The 18,085-nt window shown below is 41.4% G+C and overlaps 1 protein-coding gene across 2 annotated transcripts in view; it reads right to left on the bottom strand.

Moving 5' to 3' along the window:
* Nucleotides 1–687: 687 nt before the first annotated feature.
* LOC129332878 (caspase recruitment domain-containing protein 8-like) overlaps nt 688–18,085 on the bottom strand; it is a 51,465-nt gene continuing 34,067 nt past the window's right edge. For both annotated transcript variants that reach the window (XM_054984177.1, XM_054984178.1), the window contains exons 15-16: nt 9,079–9,351; nt 688–2,549 (exon numbers count right to left, since the gene is read on the bottom strand). In XM_054984177.1, coding sequence (XP_054840152.1) covers nt 2,509–2,549; nt 9,079–9,351 — 314 coding nt within the window. In that variant the 3' untranslated portion in view covers nt 688–2,508. The remainder of the gene's footprint in view (nt 2,550–9,078; nt 9,352–18,085) is intronic.

Below are 18,085 nucleotides of genomic sequence, written 5' to 3'. Positions count from 1 at the left end.
CAGGCACGGTCCGTGGCAGATGGCAGTGCAGGCACGGGGCACACTTGTAACAAAGTCCAAACGCACACTGGGAAGTCCAGATATAAGTCTGAGCAGGGCTGCCCAGGAAAAGAGTCCTTTGTGCAGTTAACCCAACATGGATGCAGGAAACTAACACAGTCTATTGCAGCAGCAAGGTAACTAACAAGCGGGCAGGAAACTGACACGTGTATCAGAACACACACGTGCAGGGCAGTCTGTGTGTAGCAGTGAAACAGCAACGCAGGAAACTTTAACACAGTTCATGGTAAGCCTTAAAGCAGGGGAGGGGGCCTACTTGGCAACAACTACAGAGATCAGCTCCCCTGAAGGAAATGGGTGCCTTGGATGGTCAGTTCTATGGAATCAAGTTCACCCCAAGAATGGAAGACCAGTTGGACAATTTGTCTGATGCTTGCCAGCTCTTATTTCTATTAGCTTCACTACTTTAAGGATCACACCCTAAGTTCTTCCATCAACTTCTTGTTTTAGGGGTTATACATAATTTGCTCCCACTCAGCCACTGGGAGACCTTGGGCCAGTCACGCTCAGTCTAATCAGCCTCACATTGTGGGGATTGACAGAGGAGGAGAGAATCACATGTACAGCGCTGATCTCCTGGAAGGAAGGACAGGATAAAAATCTGATAAACAGACATTTTTTTCCAGATTGAAACTTTTTATTTACTCCTAAAATGTATTTTAAATTAACTTTAAAAATGAATGCAAATCCATATTTAAACCAAAGTGACATAAAAGGAATCTATAGAACATTGAAATGTATTTTACAAGAAAGGTATATTTCACAAGAAGCTTGTGATTTGTTGACTCCAACTTGTAAGCAGCAGTCACGGAATGAATAAAGCTGCCTCTAGTACCAGGTAACCCTGCTTTAAAAAGGGGATTCACATCTTGTAAGAACTAATCCTGGCTAAACAAAGTGTACTATAAAGATGTCCAGCACTTTTTTCAGTTACACATAGCAAAAAACTGGTAGTAGAATCACCTTAGCTTCCAAGAAACTTGTCTGTCATTACTGTGCTGTCTAAAATAAGCTTTGAATGAACATCAGGCCTTAAGGCTGCCTGGTTCCTGCCAGGGCATGAGACTCCCCACCTCCAGCTCCTGTTTCCTGCCTCTGCTGTGGAGGCCAGCAGGAGAAAAAAAGTTTTTAAAACTTAAACTGTTGATGCAAGTCCACTCTAGGGCTGGGATCTCTATGATAAAACCAATGGCTGGACACCTGCCAGGCATCATCAATATATACAGCCTGGAAAATCCACAACAACCAATATTGAATTATAAATATGGGATTAGATCCAGCAACTCCCTTCCAAATGACAAAATTATACTTTACTGTTAACAGCTGCAGCCTGCAAGTTTCTAGTCGGAAGACCGGGGGGGGGCAGGGTGAGTTGGATCAGGACCACATTGCCAGGAAAGTTATTTGCCCAGATGCAAACATTCAATGTACACGCAAATATCCAATGATGGGGCAAGTAACACCTCCAGTGCCTCCAGTGCAAGAACTCCTCTCTCCCCCAAGGCTCTATGGTCCCAATCCAAATCAGGGCACACCAGTCTTTCTAAATTGTCTTGATAGACAACTTGCAGCTGCTGTATGGTGTGATCTGGGGCTGTCCTTCTCCACCCAAGGAAGACTTAGAAAAAGAGATTCTTGGAGTGCAACTCACTATCCGTAAGTGGAAGCTTAGGTACTCCCCCCCCCCCACACACACACTTTTGCAAAAGACTGAGAGACTGTAGAGGTGTAGCTACAGGGAGGCTGGTAAGAAGCAGTATAGTGTCTGTGATTAACTACAGGGACACAAAAGAGCTGAGTGTTCATATCTTCATCAATAAAAAGCAAAAGTGAACACTCACATTTACATATATGATATATTACTATGGTACGTATGCTGCCAACAGAGAGGATTAAAGGCCAGCTAACCAGAGATGTAACAGAGATGCAAAGAAAAAAATGAAGGGGAATGTTTTTTTTTCATTTTTTCCAATGGCTTTTTTTTTTGCTATTCTTTTTCTGATGGAAAGTTTGAGAAATTTTGGGGACCAAGGAAAAAAACACTGTGATTTGTTTCCATTGGAATGACTGAAATGCTTTTTAAAACAAATGCACAGAATGAAAAGGTCCAATGACTTTTTTCCCCCAATGGAAAAATTGAAAATAAATTGGAAACAGCCTCCAACAACCAGGCTTGGCTAAACATTTTTGAGAAGCCGTGAGTGCAAATTTGCTTCTTAGTTGAGTATATGAGAGTGGGAATGTTTCTGAAAATATTTCTATTTGCATGATCCATTTTTCTTCTTCCTCACATTATATTTCATCCCACAGGTTCCACAACTGGCCTGACCATCTTATAACTTTATAGCAGCTCTCCAGAGTTTTAAACAGTTGGCAGTTCATAACATAATTCCTTTTCATCCATTTGGAATGTTTTCACAGAAGAATATCCCTGGTGTTTCTTCTTTTTCAAACTGTTTCTTCATGAGCTTGTGTCTGTTTCAAAAACTCTGAAAAATAAATCGTGATTCATTTAGAACCAAGAAAAAAAATGTAGGCTTGGATGTGGCAATGTATGTATAGCTTTAAATGAGCACTCAAGAAGTAGTTTGTTTTCCCTTCAAAGCTTTTTTTCTAAGGGGTCATACTTAGGTTTTGTTCTTGGTGTCTGTTTAGTCTCTCAGTGTTAGTATTCTTTCCCAGCTGGAGATCTGTTGCTGAAGCTACCAGTTTCAACTGTGTGTTGGCTGCAGAGCAGGGCAGAAAGGTGACTGGAAGCAAGACATCTACCCACCACACCTCAGACCCAAGCTAGACATTATGGCATCAATGGGTCTGACCTGCAGACACCAATGCTGTTTTGGAGCTTAACTCGGCCATTTAAAAATGCCCAGAGGGCAGCACAGTGGATCCAGGTAATCTTGTTTCCCCTCTGCAGGGCTGGATCAACGGGGGGGGGCAGGGGGTAGTCTGCCCCCGGTGCCACCAAAGAGGGGGCACCGGGCGCAGCTGCCAGCCACTGAGAGCGTGCTGGAGCTGGTGGTGGCAGCAGCAGTGTGCAGGAGGCTGAGCGGAGGGCTGGGAGTCTGCCCATGCCATTCGCCTGCCCCAGGACAGGGAGCACACGGCAAGCCAGCTGCCCCATCAGCGGGGCAGGAGAATGGCGCAGGTGGCCTCGCAGCCCTCCGCTCAGCCGCCTGCCCTGCCACCCGCCAGCTCCACGGCGCTCCGTACGCCAGGGCAGCTGGCTTGCTGTGTGGGCAGCACACTCCAGCCCTGTGTGATGACATCATGGAAGTGACATCATCATGCAGTGTCAGGAGTGCTCGCACGCTGTGCGTACCGAGGGCAGAGGCTGGACTTGGGTTGCCCTGGGCGCCAGCAACCCTAGATCCGGCCCTGCCCCTCTGCACCCTTTGAAGTGCCAAACTGGGCCCTTGTGGCATATTTTAATGGCAGAGCTGAGTTCTGAAATGGTGTTGGCTTCCACAGGTCATACCTGTGGATGCCATAACAATTTGTTCAGCCCTTAGAGGATACTACATTCAGGTTTATTTTTTTGAAATAAAAAGTAGAAATGGAAAGATCAGGCAAAAAGAGGAAGAGAAGGCAGAATTTTAAGAATGGAAGGAAGGAGAGTTTCAGACAAGAGATGCAACTATAGAGGAAAGGAAAGTTCAAGTTGAGATACTAAAAGGACCTTGCAACACATGATGAAGTCCTATTTTCTAGTGGATGATTAGATGATGTTATGTCAGACACGCTATGGCAGTTTTGTGCCTCCTAGGTGTACACCAGTCATTTTCTGCTTGTATCCATAGCACACAACAAAAGTGAATTCGGCCTTCCCCAGAGCCATTTTCTTTTCCTCAAACTCCCCCCGTGGTGCTGCTATTGGTTGTGTTGTAGAACAGAGGCTCCCATTTTATTAGTCTGAGGATGTGAAAATGGTGTGGCAGGGAAGACAAGCTGTTTCTCCCCACATGCCACAGCCACAATTTAAAAAGGGTCAGAGTGTTTCTGGGAGGCACAAAATTCCCACCATGTCAAGAAAATTCCCACCATGTCAGGGGAAAGGACCCCTATGTCCTTAGATGTGAGTTTGCCCAGTGTAACACAGTTTATGGTGCAGAGACAGTAAACCAAGGCACACAGAAGGAAAAATATTTTTTATTCTAAGGAACTCAAACTTTGCAAGCGTCTATAAAATAACAAAACCTCACTAAAAGGCTAATTAGGGCTAACATAACTGAAACAGATTAGCTGACTAATACTCCCACAGGTCGGCCTCACCAATGGACTCCACAGCGTGATAACAGGTCTTGCGACGTTCAAATCAAAGCAGTGGTCCAGAAGCGTCGAAAGCAGGGAAAGCCGCACCCCTATCAGAGGTTATAACCTGTGGAATCCCAAATTCTCCACAATATTCCAATAGGGCTCTAGCTACACTCTCTGCAGTAGCAGATCTCAGGGCTTTAGCTACAGGATAACATGAGAAGTGGTCTACTATAACCAAGCAATACCTTTTACCTCTACGTGAAGGTGGGAAAGGACCCTGAACATCAATCTGAATTTCTGCAAATGGAACAGGCAACACAGGTATCTGTTGCAGAGGTACTTTAGGGTGGTCAGTTGAAAAGCCATGTGTCATTCCCCAACAAACATGAGGACTTCATAATGTGTACTGAGGCCTTGCTTTGAAATAACCTGCCAGATCTTGGGTGGCATGCCTCTTGATATTACATGCTTCTTTTCTTCTTACTGGCATTGTTTAACATACATTACTGTATTTAAAATATGTAAATCCTGCTGCTGTAAGGTAGCATATAAATATGACCACAGGACAAGCAACTACTAATACAAAACACGTATTAGCCCTCATAAAAGAAAGAGAGGTCAACTGAATGAAGAGAAATCTTCAAAATAGCCACTCTTTGGCCTGGTGGAACTACCTTTAACAGTTCTGTGGAGCCAGACTGCGCTAACGAAGAGGGAGGATCAAGCATATTAACCTACTGAGATCTTAATTTGAAGGACCAGTCCTAAGTCCATCAACCACTTCTTTTTCAAAGAGGTAAAGAAGCTGCATGGAGGTTCCTTTCATGTCACTTCAACACTCTAACCACTGTACCACTCTGGTTTTCATAATAACCAGAGTGACAAAGTGCTTAGAGTGTTGGGGTAGGACTCAGGAGACCTGGGTTCATATCCTCACTCTCTCTATATGAGACACCTCAGCTCATGTTAGTTAAGTGTAGGGAGAAGCAATGTTAGCTAGGAAGCGTAGTTTTAAAAGACAGAGCCAGCGGAGACCACTCCTCAGAGGGTTTGTTAATTTCATCTTTACCTCCCCAAAGGCTCTGTCTATTTCACCGCTCTGGTCTAAAACTCTGTGGGATCGCAACCAGCGGGCAGTGAGGAATGGAAATGGGTTGGAGCTGCCTTCCAGAGCCGGGCTTGGCCCTGGAAAGGTTTTAAGGGGCTGAAGTTTCCCTTTTGGTATTTCACAGCCCCTCACAGGGGCTGTCTTTTTAAACTACCCTTCCTGGCTAACATTGCATCTCCTGACACGTGTTCTTCACATATCAGATGTCTCGTGTAGAGAGACTCTCTGTCTTGAAGCTCACTAGGTGACCTTTGGGCCAGCCATTTGGACTTAACCACCCTCACAGAGTTGTGAGGATGAAATGGAGAGAGAACCCTGTCTGCTGTTCTGAATGATAAGGAAGAAAAGTATGGTAAAAACACAGCAAGAGCTACAACTTGACAGTATAGCAAATACAGGTCCTTTCTGCAGTTCCAATGACAATGAAATAATATAAGAACCCAGAGAATGGTTCGTGCAGAAGCCAGTTAAGAAAAATAAGCCACATTGGTCCTGGGCCCACCCTTAGCTCTGTGTTTCCAGTCTCTGCCTTCCCAGCTGTTATGCCATCTCTGTTATGCCAAACAGAAGCTAAGTGCAGATTTCTTTGCAGCAGCACAAACTGCTAATAACATTTGCTTCTCTGTGTTACTTCATTCTTTCATGCCATGGTAATTACGTCATCATTCTAAACCACAATTGTGTATACCTTAGGGTGGAAACCAAGTTACACTCACATAGGTATCTAATAATAGCATGATTTTTTTTTTCTGGGGTAGGAGGAAGCTCAGGGGTGAATCAGAATGGCAAACAGACTTTTAGTATTGCAAGAACAGGCAAAGTTCCTCAAGGCACAATGATGTCTGTGATTCTCTGTTAAGACTTGAACTGAAACACAAATGACAGACTGCATGTTCAGAGAACTTTTTGCTCTTCTTTTCTAACCTGAATATTCACCTCCCCCTGCACCACAGTTGCATCTAAACTGAAACAGCTCAGGATTGCACAAAAGAACAATGCATCCTTTCCATCTCTTATGTAAGTGGAAATTTGGATTCTGGCAACTGTGTGGGGGAGCACCCTAGCATACTGGGGAGATGCGTATGTGACCTGCAATGAAAAATTAAGAACTGTGACGTGCTTAAAATGTTTATTGAGGATTGATATGTATTAGCTCAGGGAAAGCCACATTTGCAACCAAAAGAGACATTGGACTACTGTATGCTCTGTTCCCTGCCCCACTAAACTATTAATGCATGTAACTATAACTTCTTAAATTACAAAAGCATCACTGTTGAACCTTAGCCAGGCCTTGTGTATCTGGAGTGAGGGAAAGGCCCTCCCTCTCTGCCTTCCGGCTGTCTCCTCAGCATGAGGCATAACAGGTCAGGGGAGAATGAGCTTGCCAAGCTGTCTAGAGGAGGATGAGCTGATTGTGGAGAAAAGGCAGTAAAATAATTGCCACCCCAATGTGGCCAACATGTACTTTTCCTGGGTGGCTGCTGTAGTGGTGGTGGTTGCAGTTTTTGTGTCCCCCTTACTCTCCTCTCAGCTGCTGCCCAGGGGTTAGGATGAGAAAGTAGAGGCTACAAAAAAGGGTTGTTAGAGGGAATGAGCCTTTACTTCCATCACTGGGATGAGATCTGCAGCTCAGTTCAGCTCACAACTCACCTGTCCTCTAGTCCCTCCAGCAGTGGCTGCTTTAAGGTAGGAACTGCCCTGCCAACCACAATCACTAGCAGGCCGACTTTTCTGGAATATGGAAAAGGTGCCACACTGGGAAACAACCACAAGCAGCATATCCAAGAGCCATATGCGGCTACTAAGCCAGTGAGTATCACTGTATTAGATTTATTTATTAGTAGCTGTTGTTTGTACTTACTGCCAACCTTTCCCCCTCCCATCCATGCCTTCTAGGGAGAGTTAGGGAATTCTCTTACTGGGCATGCAACTTAGAATGTGCAAAACTTCCTGATTTTTCTTCTCCAAACTTCAGGGAAAGTGAGTGCTTTGGAGAGGGAATATGAGTCACTAGGCATGCTTCTCGCCAGAAGGTCTGTGGCACTTACTCTTGGTAAACTGGCAAATGGATTTGTGGATTATCTTTATTTTCAGAAGCTATATTTGCAAGTAAACCCTTAGCTTAATTATAAAATAAATGCTTCTGTTAATGCAGATGATATATAAAATCCTAGAGCATTTAGTGATGTTTCTGATGTAAGGTCTGTAATAACAACAACAATGACAACAACAACATTTGATTTATATACCACCCTTCCGGACAACTTAATGCCCACTCAGAGCGGTTTACAAAGTATGCCATTATTATCCCCGCAACAAAACACCCTGTGAGGTGGGTGGGATTGAGAGAGCTCCAGAGAGCTGTGACTAGCCCAAGGTCACCCAGCTGGCTTCAAGTGGAGGAGTGGGGAATCAAACCCAGCTCTCCAGAAACCACTACACCAAACTGGCTCTCTAGTGAAGACAGGTGTAAGAGTCCGTCAGTGGTCACATCACCTTTTCCACCCAGACAGTGAACCTAGCTTTGCCATTTTTTGTATGTGAAGTCAGGCAACTTATGGCAACCCCATAGGGTTTCCAAGGCAAGAGACATTCAGAGGTAGTTTGCCATTGGCTGCTTCTGCATAGTGACCCGAGCAATCCTTGGTAGTCTCCCATCCAAGTACTAAACCAGGGCCAACCCTGTTTTGCTTCTGAGATCTAAGGAAATTGGACTAGTTTGGGCCATCCAGGTCAGGACTTTGCTATTTACCTTACATGTGTTAAATTTATTTTATTTACCTCATTTATATTCTGCCTTTCTCATAGAGACTCACGGTGGGTTATAAAAAAAAATTAAAGTACAATTAATAAGATAAAAGCTAACAACACATACAAGCAAGTTGAAATCTGGATTGGATCTCAGACTTGCCCCTTCCCTTGCACTTAGGCCAAACATAATCTGCCTTTATAAAATATATTTTAAGATGACACATATGCATTGAGGACATACACATTGACCTGCTTCTCTCCTCCCCTACCTTCTTTCCCCCACCTCCAAAACTTCTCCAGGAAAGCATAGCAGTGACACTACTAGGTGCCCACCACCTATTAGTTAGTGCAGGGTTTTCTTTTTTCTTCAGAGTTCACTTTGGAACATTTAAAATGTACACTGTTGTCAGGGCTGTGAAGGCATTTTCAAATAAACCCTGCCCCCTACATTTATCGTATTATGAACTAGAGATAGGCACGTACCGGGAAAATTCCGAACCGTGCAGTTCGTGGTTCATCATGTTTCATGAACCATGAACAACAAACTTTAACAAATTTGCCCCAGTTCACAAAATGGTTCATTTTGTTCATGAAAATGTCACTTCCGGGTCAGCAGAAGGTCTGCAGAGAGCCCATCCCCCCTCGTTGCCTAGGAAACTGATTGATCAGTGCCAGGGTGTCTGCAGTGACAAACTGAAATATGAACCAAATGAACCAGGCTAAAATTTGTCACGGTTCTTGTGAAATGAGCTCCCACAAACCGCCGGTTCATGAACCATGATCCGGCCCCGTTTGTGATGAACTTTGGTTTGTATTTCAGTTCGTGCACACCTCTATTATAAACCTTTTCCTTAGAATCTGAATCATCAAAGGGAAACAAAGAAAGAAGAATTGATATTTACCTTGCAGAATTTCTATCACTTCGTGGGATGCTTGACCATTAAGACACCCATATAAACTTTGTGCAGTTCCCTTATTCTGTTCCGAATCCCTCCATTTCCGCAACATCCTGCATTTGTACATATTGATGTCTTCCTCCTTTGCTTCAATCTGCTCGATATCTTCAATGGATAAATTAAGACACTGAATGCCAATAACTTTCCAGTCTTTTCCCATCTTCTTTGCAAGGATCATCAGCTGCTTATCAGTTAATACTGTATTGGCTTTAGTTCCATCTGAAAGGATGCAAAACCAAATCAGTTGTGTGGTTATTGTATTTACTTAGCCCAAGCTGACAAGCTAGTGAAATATCCAAGGCACCTTTACTAATGACTCCTCAAAACCAATGGCCCTGTGTCTTTCAGGAAAAAAAGTCATTCAGAATTGCACGTTCATTTTATTTATTAATGGTGTTACAATGGTGATTAATGGAAGACATACTGAGGGTTCCTTCTGACAATATTTTTTATACTTTATGATGATTAAAGTTACACTGCAGTTTTTTTACCATGCTTAAGGACCTAGTTATGCAGTTATCTTAAGATAATTCTAGATTTCAGTTCAACCTCCAGTTTGCCTGTGTTTTTACATGTATTGCTTATTGTAAGTTTTGACAAGATTTCTTTTCCTTTCAAAATTTTAAATTAACATCCTACCCCTACACACACATGTTGCTCTAGTTACCAAGTTTCTTTTCCAGTCAAGGAAAAGTTTAAAACTGCAGCAGTAAAGCTTTTAGGGATTCAATGTTAGGATACTTGGTACTGTGAAGAAAATGGGAAGACAATACAACAAACATGGAGTAATTCTGTGTAGAAATCTAAGAATTTTTGCCAGATACTCTGGAATGTTTGAAGGTGATCTCTGGTCTAACAGGTCTCTGATTTCTACTCAGATGATAAGAGAATTTCCAATACTGCAATACTATGCATTTCACAACTAAAACAATCTTCAAAACCATTGCCGGTGATTCTGCAGTATAATCCAGATCTTTGAGATGTAGTTCAGTATGGCATGAGTAATTCTTCCAAGAATAGGATAGATTTAATCTCATAATTATTTTAATTGGTATTTTTTTCTAAAAGGTGGCTACAACTGAGCAGTGCCCTAAAAAGCATGAGCGCTTGGCCTATGGAGAAAAACACTTCCTAGCACCTGTTGCCATAGGGCCATGCTACAAGTGATGCCTGACACAAGTTGGACACTTGTCAGCTTCCCTCAAGTTCTGATGGGAAAGGCAGGCATCCTGGTCTTGCAGCTTGGCTCTCCGACTGCTGTCCAATGGACTTTTTTTTTTAAAAAAAAAATTATTGGTGAGTACAAAGTTAATACACATATTCCCCATCTTACCTATATTATATCAACCCCCACGCTTTCCCTCCCCCCTCCTTATAGACTTCCAACTGCTTTCCAACCCTTAACTTATCCTATTACTTAACTTATTTTCAACTAAATTCTTCTAAATCATATATGTATTATGTCTCTTACTCTAAGCATTTTCAAATTCGTTCATATATACTTTATCAAATCCACGAATATATCTATTTCTCTACTATCTAAACTGTATATTTTTAATAAGATCTCCTTATTAGTAATACTAGCTTAGATTAATCAATAGCTAACTTTTTCATTACAGGTAAAGTTACTTCCCCATTCTGTCTGTAAATGTCCAATGGACTTTTCAACTGTCACTTGTCCAACATTCCACCAAGCTGCCTACATTTCCCATCAAAACTTGAGGGAAGCTGACAAGTGTCCAATCTGTGCCTTTTGTCACTTGTAGTTTGGCCCATAGGAAACCCAAGAGTGAAAGATTTTTCAGGAGTCCAGTACGGTCTTAATATTATTTTTCAAATCAGAGTTAAAAGCTTTTATGGCTGCAAGAGCCAAACATGACTGAAACTGTTGGACTTGTAGGACAAGTTCTTTACTCCATGTTATTTGCATGTGATCCAGTTGCAGGTAAAGAGATTTTTTAAATATATGCACACACAAAGGAATTTGCTGTCTTCCATTTTGTAATCATATATAATAACAACAGAAAAACGCCTGCATGATCTCTTGCAGTAATTGTATCTGGGTTAAGTTTGGCAAGGCAAATGCAAGGCTGAAGTGAGTTGAAAAAGAGACAGCAAGCCATGGAAAAGTGACAAGCTTCTGATTCGCTTCCAATTCATAACAGGATTTGTGACCATCAGAGCAAGAGTGGCTGTGTTCTCTCTGGTGGATGGAATGGGCAGTTCTATAAAAAAAAAAACCCTGGGTGGTTTGTGAATGATGAAGCCAAACCCCAAAAGAATTCCTTGTTCACGTAGACAGGACTTACAACCCTATCAGTGGCCACTAGCCATAATAGCTAAATAGGACCTCTATGTACGCAGGCAGTGTAGTCCAAATGCCGGATGGTGGGAGACACTGCTGACTTTATACTCAGATCCACCAGCGCTCTTTAAAAGGTTCATAGGACAGAAGGGACTGTAGGATAATTTCAATCTATATAAATAAGCCTTCAGTTTTGAATATGGAGCATGAAATGTGGGAAATGGCTTTCTTTTTTATTATTTCTTCAATTTATATTCCACTTCTTGTGCAAAAATCTCAATGCTGCTGGATGAAGTAACTATAGGCAACCTCCCATGTTAAAGAAAGAACTGCAAAGGCGAATAAAAAGGGGAATTTCTGCATCTCACTATGGAGGGAATGTACATGTTTCCTATTTGTGTATTATGCTGAAGGCATGGAAACAGGAGGTACAAGTCACCTGCCCATCAGCTATTGATGCTTCTTTGCAACAGGAGAAGCCATCCTGAGATTACCATGGCTACCTGAAAAATGCACACAAAAATGCACGCATAGTAGATAATCCTATCTACTCTCTATGACAAACCTCATTATCTAAACAATATTCTGAATTTTCATAGCGCCCCCACCCTTTGGTTTATGCCTAGATACATAGTACTTGTGATTGAAGACATTTCTGATTATCCAGATTTCCAGGTCGATCAAGTTCTATATCACGTTACGCTAAGGGGATAGCATTGGCCTCTGTGCCTTGTTTATTTGCCCTCCAGGGCAACAGGTTGGTTGCTGTGTGAAACAGGATGCTGGGCTGCTCCAGCAAGGCTGTAGGTTCTCAAATGTGGTAAGAGCGTCCAATCATTCTTCTGTTTTATACAATAACAATGCTCCTGCATTTTCATCATATCTAGTTGCAGGTATTTTGCATAATCATCTTTGTTCAAATACATATCCATCCAGGTCCTTTTTTGCATTGTGTTTCCCGTTCCCACCATATGGAATGGCCTGCCAGAGCTGGTCAGGAAACCTCCCATTTTCCTGGTTTTCTGCAAACTATTCAAAACTGAATTATTCAAGAGGGCATTTCTACACAGTTAATACTGTTGTACTGTATAGAATGGTTTAGAAAGCAACTTAAGGAAAAATTTAAGGACTGTGGTCTATAGTACTGTGTATAGCTCATACAGGGCTAGGACTGGTAGACCACCCCCAAAAGAGAGAGAAAAGAGACTAAAATGGCAGGAAAAGAGACTGAAAAGAGACTGAAAAGAGACTAAAGAGACCAAGTCATCAAGTGCTCCATATGGTTCAAATGTTTGATGCTCACCTGTTTTCGCACTAAAAATTCTGATAAATAAAATATATGTATTTTTTCAATAATCCCCAACCAAAAAAATAGGCCGGAGTCGGTACCTGGGTTTTGTTGTGCCGAGTGCAGAGAGGACGGTTGCTCCAGAACGATTATTCTCAGAGGATTCTAGTCACAGGATGAGCCTCAGTCGTGACAAAGGAAGGGGGGAAGTTTCTCCTGACCTTCGTATCCCTCTTCCCTGTCTCCCACTTTCTCCCGTTTGACCTTCAAGGTCTCTGCATGTGGAGTCAAGCAGGCACGTCCTCCCCGGCTCTCCCTTGACTTCCCTCATAAATAATCAATTCCTAGGCTTCCCCTCTTCTCACCCGCCAATCGTTGAGAACTCGCTCTGGGTATGTTTCCACCTTTCTGCCCTGGTGGATCTTGTCTACAGGACATTGAGGTTGCATCTTTATCTCCACAGGGCTCAATCTCTCTTCTTCTTCTCTTCATCTTGCTTCTTCTGGGCTTCAGAGCATCTCCAGTTCTCAAAGCTCTGTCAGTCCAGCCCTCTTTAGTGAATACATCCTGGTCTTCTTGTCTGCTGTATCCCTCCTTGTCTTCCACTCCCCCATCTCTCCTCCAGCTTGATGGTGGCCTCCTTGCTTGGAGATGGGAGGTAACTCCCATCTTCCCTGGGGGCCAGAGAGTCCGAACTCGGACAGGCAGTTGAGACCAGAAACAAATGTGTAAGTATACACATTTTGTGTAACTACAAAATGCTAAAGAATATAATTTTTCTCTCAAAACTTGAGTGGGATGTAAAATTACATCAACAGTCACACTAAAAAACCTGAAAAAGTTATTTAGCTGAGCATCAAATGGATTATCATCATTTATGATAATATCTACCTAGTGGTTTTCTTCCCACTTAAATTTTTCATTTTGTTAATCAAGCTATGTATAACTCCAAAACTTCAAAAAAAAAATGTAGTATACCATACAGTAGAATATATTATGTGCATGTATATAAACATATATATTCATGCACAGGTTATCACCTGGTGTTTGAGGCTAAGTTTCATTTGTTTCTGGTCCTGGATGGGGTATGGCTTGTTCATTTATTATTGAATAAAAACAAAAACCACACTAAAAAGTATGATTAGGATTTTTTTTATTAAATGGAATGCTAATTCAAATAAAAAATAAATCAAGATTTTTTAGGTTTTTTACCAAAGAAAGCAGTGATTAAACTATTTTTTCTTTTCTCTACAGTTTTTTGAAGAGTTTCCACTTCTTTAAGTTTTTGCCGCTCAGTTCCACGCATCGCAACACAGCCTTCCAACATACCCTGTGCAACACTAACTTCCTGCAAATTTCCTTTCTGTATTGCTCTCTTCAATCGTTCATTGGCTTCTTTGAACAGACGATCAGATGCTTCAGAAGTTGCCTCATGGTCCTTTTTTGTCAGTGATATCTTACTTTCTATCTCAGCAATTTTTTTCCTAGACTCTTCTGCTTGTTTAACCTTTTCTTCCATCTCTTTAGCTAAATGTATCTCCTCCTCTTTCTTTTTTTCTTCCTCCTCTTTCAATCTTTTTTGTTCCTCTAAGTACATTATGTATTGCTTACGTGCACTTTGTCCCATAGCAATAAGTTTTGATGTCATGGGAACCAGTTCAGGTTTATTTCCGTAGGTTTTCAATGTATCTTTGACCAACAAAATTGCATTCAATGTTTGTTCACAAGTAGAAGCCTTGTCCTCAGTTAAAGCCCATCTTGACACAGAAAAACGCCTCTCAATGTCTGCATTTCCATGTGATAGAGACAATGCAGTCTTGATAACTTTAGCCAACTCTTGAAATTTTGTTTTCCCAGCTACATTAGTTTTCTTTAAAATTTTATCCCCAAAACGATCAATTCTTCTTTCAAAAGCTGGGCGGTCTGTCTCCATCTGCAACATTTTCCATTCATCAATGAGAACATCTTCTTTCGTATCGATAGGGAGTTCTCTGGCAACTGAAACTACATCTTGACAGCTTTTTCGGGTTTTCACAAGAGAAGGGTTTAAACATCTCAGAGCTTTCAACAAACCACAACCTTTTATTGCCTTTTCAATCAAGTATTTGCATCCAGCAACATAATGCTCTTTAGCATTTTTCATAAATAGCAATAAATCTTTTTCTGGAAGATGTGAGAGTTCCTTTTTAACTTCCCATGAAACAACAACATCTTTTATGGGTAACATGTTTTTCAAATCAAATAACTCATTCACATCATATTTATCTTCAGAAACCAACTTGCAAACACGTCTAGCCAGTTTCCCTAACAGTTCTTGTAGCTGAGGGTACAGGATGTGAATTAAAGGTTCATCTCGTTGGAATCTTTCGGTGAAACTAGTGAAAAGTTCTGCAGAAGATATAGTGAAGTACAATTCTGCTCTGATAGTTGAGCAACGTAAAAGGTTGACAATCTTTCTGTATGAACTAGACTGTAACACAGCCTGATTCTTTGTTGATGGGATGAATTTAAGAAAGTAATGATTTACTCCTTGCCACTGTTCGAGCAGTCTCTCGGCAGCAGAGCGAAATGTAAGCCACCTAGAAGGAGAATGTTTGAGGAATTTCTTTTGAGGTAATTTGAGATCTTCTTGGATCTTTTCATATTCCTCTACCCTCGCTGGCCACCCCTCAAAGTAGTGGTAAACAGCAATAGCTAATTCAGATGCATCTTCACCAAAGGTCTGCAAGGCTTTCAGATATGAGTTGTGAACAATGTGAAGGGGGCATGTCCCGATATGAACTAATCCATGTGACCTCATTTCAATCAAATTTTCATTGAAAAGTCTGTGAACTTTCTTATTCACATTAGGTCCATCTGAACCAATCAGCAGCAGCTTGTGAATGGGCAGGTTTGCCCTACTGATGGCAGTGTGAATTTTTTCATGAAGAGTTTGTGCATCAGCTTTCCCGATGAAGAATGTCTGCAAATGTCTTGAAACTACTTCACCTCTACCCTCTGACCAATATCTCATCGATATCTGGAGCTCCTTTTTGTCTTCAACATTGGTTGTTTCATCAAAACAGATTGAATAAAAGGAGGTTCCCACATCATCTGAGATCATCTGTTGAAAATATGGTCCCAGTGCATCAGTAATTAAATATCGCATCTTTTTAGGGCTTAAAGAAAAATCAGTTGGAACACCCCCTGGAAACATTGCATCAAATGTTTCCTTTATGCCACTGCAAGAAGATGCCGAAAAGTTGCAACACACTGACTTCATAACCCAAATGAGTTCAGATACTGTTGCCGCATTCTTCAAACTATAGAGTTTAATAACAGGTGCTGAAGAACTATGGCTTGATCCGGGATATTCACTCTGGATTGTTTCAGACAAATCACCAGGATTAGCTGCAACTAAAACCATCTGTTTAGGCCCTAGAAGATCAGAGGCTAATTTTTTATGTTTAGCATAGTATGAGTGTTGAAGAAGAGCATGAAGACCCCTGTTCTGAAAATCTACTGTACACGAACAAAGTTTGCAAAACACTTCAGTTTCACTGTCTTGATGCCCATACTGACATCAAATGTCCATTGCGGTCTTTTTTAAGAAGCCAATCAGCTCTAAATTTGCACTTTCCCATCATTAACACTTCAGATCAGCAGCCAACCATTTCAACATGAATCCTGAAAGGAAGGAAAAAAGAATTAGAAAATGAAAAAAGTAAAGCACTAAAGTAAAACACTAATACTAAAAAAATTAAACAAAATAAGTTACTAATAGAATAAAACATAAAACTATAATAAAATGCAACATGCCTAATATTCATGAAATGTAACATTTTTAGGGGGGGGGGGTTGAAAAAGGGCTACACAGGAAAATGATACAAGTTAGCTTCTTCAGAGCATCACAACTCTCACACAGAAAAACCCTGCATGCATTATGAGCAAATTCTCATCATAAGAAACTCATAAAAAAGAAATGTTGATTGTACATTTAATAAGGCAAATCACATACCTTTATTGCATTTGAAGAATAGTGCATCCCACAATCCTGTTCCACAATTTTAATTTCTTGAGCACTTGAGGGCGCAAAAAAGGAGAGAAAAGAGACTTATTCTGAAAAAAAGAGACTTTAAGAGACTAACCCAAAAATAAGAGACTAAAAGCTAAAAAAGAGGCCCGCTCCTAGGCCTGCTCATACTGCTTTTAAGTGGGATCTACTATGAAATTTTTGCATTGTCTAACACATCTTGTTAATACTTAAGATTCACTTCAGTTCACTTTTCAGATCTGTGGCTGCTTCCAAATTTCTACTATACAAATACTATTGCATTGTTTGTTAGCATCCAATCCTGTTAACTCTGTGTAATCTGCCTGGAGTGCTAGTGAGAAAAGCAGACTATTATGCGAGTGAGTGAGTGAGTGAGTGAGAGAGAGAGAGAGAAAGCAAGCAAGCAAGCAAGCAAGCAAGCAAGCAAGCTTTAATTGGTCAATCAAGTCCAGTAATATCTGTTCTTACTGGGACCAGCAGTCCAAGATCTCATTCAGTGGCCTTTCCTATTTGGCTACCTGAGATTCTTTAACCAGAGAAGTTGGCAAAATGAATCTGGAACCCCAGGTATGCAAAGCACAAGTGTGAGCTAGTGTAGTATCATGTGCTGGGCTAGGCACAGGGACAGTTCTTGGTTTCAACTCTAACCTGAGCCATGAAGCTTGATGGGTGACCTTGGGCCAGTCTCTCTTGACCTAACCTTCCTGGCAGGGTCTTTGTGCAGATAAAATGGAGAAAGGAGGAGGATCATGCATGCTCTCAGCTTTTTGGAAGAAGAGTAGGATAATAATGGAATAAATATTACTGTTCCAAAATACCAAACTAAGAGAAAGAGAAGGTAGAGTCTCTTTCAAAATATCTCTTCATCTACGAAGAACCTTAGAGAGCAGTCCTAAGCAGGTTTACTCAGTTCTCTCCAATGGGGCTTATTCTCAGGAAAGAATTATTTGGATTGCACTGCCCATGTACCAACTAAGATTTTTTTTAAATGATTCAAATATAAAAATATTGAAATGATCCAATATCTCCCCCTAGTGGACACTTACTAATATGTTACTACTGTGTGCATCTAGGCTAGCTTAGAGCTAAACTACACAAGACATATTACACAAGGACACTCAAGTGAGGGGAGACGCAATGTTAGCCAGGAAGCATAGTTTGAATTTCACCTCTCTCTACAGAGCTGGCAAAGATCGCTCCTTGGAGGGTTTGTTAATTTCCTCTTTGCCTCCCCCAAGGCTCCATCAATTATTAACAAACCCTCTGAGAAGCAATCTTTGTGGGCTCTGTAGAGAGGTGAAATTAACAAATCCTCTAAAGGGCCATT

Source organism: Eublepharis macularius, chromosome 6 (genome assembly GCF_028583425.1).
Source record: "Eublepharis macularius isolate TG4126 chromosome 6, MPM_Emac_v1.0, whole genome shotgun sequence".
Lineage (NCBI taxonomy): Eukaryota > Metazoa > Chordata > Lepidosauria > Squamata > Eublepharidae > Eublepharis > Eublepharis macularius.
Note: the sequence above shows the minus strand (reverse complement) of the source record. Positions and strands in the feature narration are given on the sequence as shown.